Here is a 7,616-nt window from a genome sequence, read left to right on the forward strand (position 1 = left end):
GGGCTGAAGAGTCATGACTACCACATATGGCTTGAGCGGATAATGCCGGTGATGATTCGAGGCTATGTCCCCGAGAAGACTTGGCGAGTGCTAGCGAGGTTGAGTTTTTTCTTCCGCCAGATTTGTGCTAGGGAGTTAGACACTAAAGTGATTGAGAAGCTGGATGAAGAGGCACCCGTGTTGCTTTGCGATCTAGAGAAGATCTTTCCTCCAGGGTTCTTTAATCCGATGCAACATATGATCCTGCACCTCGCGGAGGAATGCTTAAAGGGGGGGCCGAATTGGGGCCGTTGGCGGTTTGGTCCCGAGAGAGAAACACAAAAGCTTCGTCAAATGACCGGCAATAAATGCAAGATCGAAGCATCCATAGCCGAGGCAGTCCTGAACGTGGAGGTGGCAAACTTCACCACTAAGCACTATGATCCCAACATTCCCACAAAGCACAACCCGGTCCTCCGTTACAATGCCGCCAACAATGAAGAAGTACCCAAGATTAGCATCTTCGTGGGGCTTGGTGGCAAGTCAAGTGGCTCGAAGCCGTACGAACGGACCTGCAGGAGCGGACCTTGATCCACTCGTATGTCTTGAACACCATGGTCGAAGTGAAGCCGTACATCGAGTAAGTGCGAACCATTTAGTTATTCGCAAACATTCACTCGTATTTGCGTGGCTAACTCTTCCTCTTTTCATCGGTATAGGCAATTCAAGGCTATACATTGGAAGAATACCCACAGGGAGCCTACCCCGGAAGAATCCAAGCAAATTTTCGATAAGGGCGGCGGTTTCGGTTTTAGTAGCTGGTTACTGTAATTTGGTACTTTTCTATCCCAAATTAGCTAGCACTTCCGACATTTATCGGTCATTTCTCGTTCTAAACTTCTCGTGCTAAACTTGTAGGCAAGAACTGACAAAGAGATGAAGTCAGAGCTAAGAAAAATTGCTAGGGGCTTTGACCATTCCGTCGAAGCGTTCAACTCCTATGACGTGAACGGGTATCGCTTCCAGACCCATAAATACACAACAAGCCGGCCCAACGCGAAGACAATAAATAGCGGGGTGGTATGTCAAGGTGACGATGGGCTCCATTACTATGGAAGAGTCGAGGGTATATACGAGCTGAATTACGGGTTTCGAAAGGGCTAAATCCCGTCGTCTTCAAATGTCATTGGTTTGACCCACGTCGGGTGAGACGGGATCCTGAAATTGGGTTGGTCGAAGTTGAAAGGAACTCTGTTTATAAGGGAGAGGATGTGTACATCTTGGCTACCCAGGCTTTTCAAGTATTCTATCTCCCGTACGCGTGCAGAAACCCGACAAAACGTCTACATGGATGGGATGTTGTGATGACGGTGCCTTCACGCAATAGGCCGCCCCCGCCAAACAAGGACGATTACCGCCGCGTAGACCCCTCGGCAAAGAGTGTCGAGTTCTATCGGGAAGAAGGGCTCCCCGGGCATTTCACAATCGCCTTGCCGACTATCGATGACATGGTCGTAGACGATGAACAAGAAGATGCGGGCATGGATGGGGACAATGCGGAAGATGAAGCCGAGGATGTTTGTGTCCCGGAAGACCTGAGTTTGCTCGAGGCGTTCGGAGCGGGGATTGACCTCGATGCAGATGGACCACCTCCAGGTTTCATTGATGATTATTGGTTCGCCGAGCCTGATGACGATGATGAGACACGCGGTCCAATCACGGACGGCGACACAGGCTACTGATCTATGTAGTAGTAATTGTGAGGCTAGCTTGGTTATTTGTAATAACTCCGTGTAATAGAGATTGTCTAGCTAGGTTATTTGTAATAACTCCGTGTAATAGAGAACTCTATGCTTGCTATTTGTTGCTTCCACTAATTAATGTTCATCCTTTTGCATTATTGTTGCTTTCATTAATGTTCATCTACTTATATTTACTGTTGCTTTCACTAATATTTATCTCTTTACAATATTGCGTACTAATAAACCACTCTCTTCATTTGTGTTTGCGGGTGATTGAAGCATGCCGCCAAAAAAAAGGGGTGGCGGTCTTAAAAAGAAGCTCAAGGACTTGGTAGGTGTAGGGACTTCGAGGCGGGGCCGACCTAGTACCCCCCCTCCTAGCCCCCCTCCTGTCGCTACCACAACGCGGCCGCGTAGGAAGAATGCGACGCGGGTACTCACTCCTAGTCCTAGCCCCCCTCCCGCAGCCGATGATGATGACGAGGAGGAGGACCAGGAGCACCACGGGGGTGGGGAGGACCAGGAGGAGGAGGGGGTGGGGAGGACCGAGGAGGAGGAGGGGGGTGGGGAGGACCGAGGAGGAGGAGGTGGGTGGGGAGGACCGGGAGGAGGAGGGGGACGAGGAGGACCTCTCGGAGGATGAGGGTTGGGGAACTTAGTGTTCGATCCTGATCAAAGCCTAGATTGGGAAGGGCCGGCGGATTACCAGTACGTTCCAGCTGTGGAGAGGCTGAGGCCACGTGATAGGAAGCCATATCGGCGTGGGATAACACAGCTCCCTCGGCCGAAGTCCCGGCGATACGGGCACGTTGTTCTAGTGCCCTATGGAAGGAGGTACATGTTAATTTTTGGCATTTCGTTATCGCAATTTTGTCATTATCAAAATTATTATCACATACATATTGATGTTGTCGTTTCATGGTGCAGCTCGTTCAAGTATGAAGACCCGTCGCAGAGACCTCCACGTGGGTACTCGAACATCCTTGGGGGCCTACTTAGATGGTATTTCCCTGGGATAGTCAATTTCCCTACTGGTGGCTGCGACGTAGCTTGGAGGTGGGCGCACTACAGCCTCGCGGAAGATCCTATGGGCCGCGGCACCGCGGCAGATTTGGTTATTGCCAAATTCTGGGTACGTGACTTTTGACTTCTTACCATTCATACACTCTCCTTGGTTCACAATAATTGCACTAATGCCCCTTGTTTTACCTATGTGCATGGTTGCGAAATACTTCAAGAGGGCCGAGGGCAAGGAGCGTGCGTGCGATGATGTCCTACACCATCTTGCAAGGAAGAGGGTGACTGGCATGCACTACGAGGCACGTATTCAATGCGTCCGCGACTGGCACGCCGACCGCTTCGTCCACATGACTAAGGAGGACGCTCGCGACACGCTCATGCAGCCGTGGCGAGTACATGCAGGTATTTGCATTTATGTGTTATTGATTTGCTTTAGCGCCATGTAGTTTATTTTACCATAATGGGTTTATCTTGTGCATGTAGAACCCTCCTCAGTACGTCGGCAAGGACGATAGGTGCTTTCTTGCGATGGTCATGTGGTGGACATGCCCCCGGTACCTCAAGAAGCACGAGGAGGGCAAGAAGAAGCGGGCGAGAGATGCGAGGTGGATCGCATATCCAAGGCAGCATCCCCTCTCTCTTCACCTGCAGAACGAGGTGAGCAAATTAATGGTTCCTTCATTCTTTGAATTCATGTTATATATTTGTTAACTCCGCAAGGGTGTGCAGCGAAGCCTAACGTCTTTGCCGTGCTAAAGAAGATGAAGCAAAGGAAGACGCCTGATCCTGAGACGGGGTCCGCCGTGTGGCTTAACCCGCAATGCGAGACCCAGTGCACGTCGTATGTCTCCAAGTTCAAGCGAAGTACGGCGAGGAGGCCAACCCGGAGGCCGAGGACTTTGACCCCGAGGTCGCGGTGCTTGCGGGAGAAGGCTTGAAGCATGGCCGCCTATGGTTTGGTGACGGGTGCGTCGACCCGGCGAAGGTTCCCTCTCTCCGCCGGATCCGTCGTGGTCGTAAGAGCGGCCAGCCCGAGGTAGAGCCCCGGCCACGGGCTTCGGATCTAGGCTGTCGAGCGGTTACGGGTATGTTCTTCCTCGAGCCTCTACATTTCCTTTACATGCTTTCCATTGAAATGTTAATGACATCGCGGCAACACAACGTAGGAGGAGATGGCAGCGAAGGAGCAGGCGGCCCAGGAGCAAAGGGCGCACATGGAGCAGCAGATTCTGGAGTACCAGCAGCAGCAGATACAGATGATGCAGCAGATGCAACAAGCAGCGGCAGATGATGCAAGCGCAGCGAGCACAGATGAGCTGGTTGATGAGCCAGACGGTTCTATCTAGTCCACCGGGGAGTATTGCTGCTCCTCCACCTTACACCACGCCGTGGATGCCGCCACCGCCCACTCAGACCCCGGGGACACCTATCACCGTGAACAACTTGAACATCATCCGGAGCATGAACCGCGGTGAGTCCTCCTACGCTTGTGCCCAACCCGCTACTTGTGCTTGTTCAATATGCAAATGTTCATTCCATCAACCTGCTTATAGATTATATGTCACAAGGCAATGACAATGAGGGCCGGCGGAAGCGGAGGAGGACAAGGTTGATGGCATGGTCTTCGTGCACTCGTCGTCGTTGTAATGGATTGTTCGCACTTGTTATGGATTGTAATAATGGACATTGCTATGCATGAACTATGTGTGCTCGATGTGGACTCTATGTAACGGATTGTATGCATGAACTATGTGTGCTCGATGTATTTGTGGTGTTGTTGATGTGTTTGGTGATCTTATGTTGATATATATGTTATATATGCTATATTTGTGAAATGCAATATTTGAAATGCAGGGATAATTGAAAAATAGCAAAAAAAATGAAAAAATCAGGCCCCTTTGCCGTGTGTGTGCACACGGCAAAGGACATTTGGTCTCTTTGCCGTGCGCACACGCACGGCAAAGGGGCCACGTGTCGCCCAACTGTGCTCCTGGGAGCTCCTGGGGCGTGCCAGTAAGGGGCTTTCCCGTGCGTGGCGAGCAAGGCCGCACGGCAAAGCTACGCACGGCAGCGAATGTTGCGCACGGCAACGCTTGGCGCACGGCAAAGAAATATGGCGCACGGCAAAGCAAAGTCGCACGGCAGCGATGGCAGCGCACGGCAAAGAGTCCTCGCACGGCAGCGTTCGCAGCGCACGGCGAGAGAGAGCGACGCACGGCAAAGGGCTTTGCCGTGCATTTCCTGCATGCGCACGGCAAAAGTTGCTTTGCCGTCGAAGCCGTTGCCGTGCACACTTTGCCGTGAGTGCACGCACGGCAAAGCCGTTGCCGTGCGTACAGGCCTCTTTGCCGTCCAAAGCCTCGCACGGCAACGGCTTCTTTTCCCGTAGTGAATAGGTGAAGCGAGATAGCTGAAGGTGTACACGGCATTGACGTTGCTCCCGACGTTGCGCACGACGCGGCGCTGCGTGACCTTCTCGTCGTACGACTTGAACGCCACCGAGAAGGCCGGGTAGTTGTGGTCACCCACGGCGATGGCCTGGCGCTTCGAGCAGATGTCCTCCACCTCAGAGCCCCCAGTGAAGATGGCTACTATCTTGGGTGTGTACCCTAGAGCGCACAGGAAGGAGATGTAGTCGTCTTCGTCGGCGTCGTACACCAGCCCTGGGTCGAGGGCGCGGTTGGGGTCGACATGGCCGGCCCCTATCTGGAACGGCCCTGCCGCCTTGCCGGTGGACATGTCGGTGATGACGCCGCCGGTGTTGTCCACATTGTAGGCCGTGGTCACCATCGCTGACTTGATCGCCGCTGGGCTCCATCCGGGCCTGGCCACCTTGAGTAGAGCTGCGATGCCGCTCACCTGTGGGGTGGCCATGGATGTACCGGAGATGATGTTGAACTTGACACGCCTCGCGTCCATGGCGAGTTGCGAGGGTGAGACTACGCCCGTCCACGCGGCAAGGATTTGGATGCCCGGCGCGATGATGTCGGGCTTAAGGATCTCCGGCGCCACACGGTTCGGCCCTCGGCCGGACATGGATGCGAGCCTTGGGGAAGGTGGATTTACCACTCCCGTGACGGTGCTGAAGTAGGAGATGCTCGCCATTGGGTTTGGAGTCTGGGAGTACTTTGCTATCTCCACGGCATCCGCGTTCGTGACCGAAACGGCCGGGAGGAGGTGGGCATCGGCCCTGGTATACTCGCCCTCATCTGCACTGCTTGCGATTATGGCACCAACCCCACCAGCTTGCTTGACAGCCAATCCTTGCGCTGCGCCTCCAGCGGCGCACAAGACAATCTTGCCCTTGACCTTGCTGGGGTCAAGTTTCCCAGCTTCGCACCCATCTGAGCCGGCATCACCGCTGTAGACTAGCGGTTTCATTGTACCATATGGATCGGGGCCGGAGTAAAGTGAGTAGCCGGTGTAGGTCTTCCCGTTACCGAGAACGACGGGTGCCCTGAACTCACGGTTCATGGTCGACGCGCCCACTGTACACACCCAGGGGGCAAGGTTTTTGACGGTGGCCTTACCAGGGCCATAGTTCCCGGCGGAGGTGGAGACAAATATTCCTTCACGAACGGCCCTGAATGAAGCGGTCATCATGGGATCACTGAGCAGATGTGTAGCGTTTAGACCAATTGAGATGGACAGGACGTCCACCCTGTCGGCGATCGCTTCATTGATGCCCGCCACGATGTCGCTAGACGTGCACCCGCCGCCGCATACATTGTAGGAGGCAATGCGCGCACCCGAGGCTGTACCCTTGGCGGTGCCCTGCCCAAAGCCGAAGAGGTTAGCATTCGGGACAGGGTCACCGGCGGCGATGGAGGCACAGTGCGTGCCATGTCCTTCCACATCGAGTGGCGATCTGGATGCCATAGCCACCTGTCCTTTCTGGAAGAACTTGGCCCCTACGAGCTTGTTGTTGCAGTATTCAGTGGCATTGAAATCGGGGGTGGACACACAGCCCCCTCGGAAGGTTCGTGGAGGAGGCGTCATCGACGGGTCGGCGGCGAAGGACGCGCGGTCCTTAGGGTAGATGCCGGTGTCTATGACGCCGATCACAACGTCCGTGGCGCTGTTCGACTCCATCATGAGCGGCGAGGACGGTGTGAGGCCGAGGAATGAAGAGGACAGCGTGGTGTGGAGCTCGTACAGCCTGTCGGGGATGACGGCGAGGACGGAGGGCTGGGCCTCCAGGTGCGCCGCCTGGCGCGCCGTGAGACGTGCCGCGAAGCCCGTCATGGCGTGCGCGTAAGAGTAGAGGATGATGGGCGCTGGCGCGTTCATGCCCGTGGGGAGAGTGTCGCGGAGGAAGGAGGTGTAGGCGCGGGTGAGGCGAGCTGTGTTTCGCGTCGCGCGCGGCGAGTGGGAGTACGCGACGTGCACCAGGTAGGTCGAGATGGCCTCGCCGTCTTGTACTAGTTCGACGTGCTCTGCGGGCATTGCCGCGACCACGGCGATCAGGCAGCACAACAGGACAACTGCAAATAGTTTGCGGTTGCCCATTACTGTGGTTCCTTTGAGCTCTAGTACGAGAGGGATTGTGTGATCTTCTTGTACATGCATGAGACCGCTTAAACCGGGAGACGAGGTGCCGTATATATATAGGGCCATAGGGGTACAGGCAAGCTAATGAGTAGGAGTACTATACTATTTCGTTATCACCCATTTTCTTGTGCGATGATTATTGGCAAATTTGCACGTAGGTTCGATCCAGAACCATGTGTACGATCTATCATTTTCGACTTTTAATGACTACAGTGTGTCTGATGGAGAAAGGTTGTCTGTACTACCTGAAAAATCAATGTCCAACAATGGAGGCTCATAAGTTTCGCGGACACGGTGTCAAACCAAACAACAACACCTAACTAC

At 54.2% G+C, this 7,616-nt stretch overlaps 1 protein-coding gene across 1 annotated transcript; it reads right to left on the minus strand.

The window, feature by feature from the left end:
• Positions 1-4,799: 4,799 nt before the first annotated feature.
• LOC124662644 (subtilisin-like protease SBT1.4) lies at positions 4,800-7,305 on the minus strand. Its single transcript, XM_047200454.1, has one exon. The coding sequence runs from the start codon at positions 7,248-7,250 to the stop codon at positions 4,800-4,802; it is 2,451 nt and encodes an 816-aa protein (XP_047056410.1). The 5' UTR covers positions 7,251-7,305.
• Positions 7,306-7,616: the final 311 nt, after the last annotated feature.

The sequence above is a fragment of the Lolium rigidum genome, chromosome 6, assembly GCF_022539505.1.
Source record: "Lolium rigidum isolate FL_2022 chromosome 6, APGP_CSIRO_Lrig_0.1, whole genome shotgun sequence".
NCBI lineage: Eukaryota > Viridiplantae > Streptophyta > Magnoliopsida > Poales > Poaceae > Lolium > Lolium rigidum.

What these genes read in the sequence shown, in the direction of transcription:
- LOC124662644 (XM_047200454.1), bottom strand. Translation starts at nt 7,250, where the DNA reads ATGGGCAACCGCAAACTATTTGCAGTTGTCCTGTTGTGCTGCCTGATC.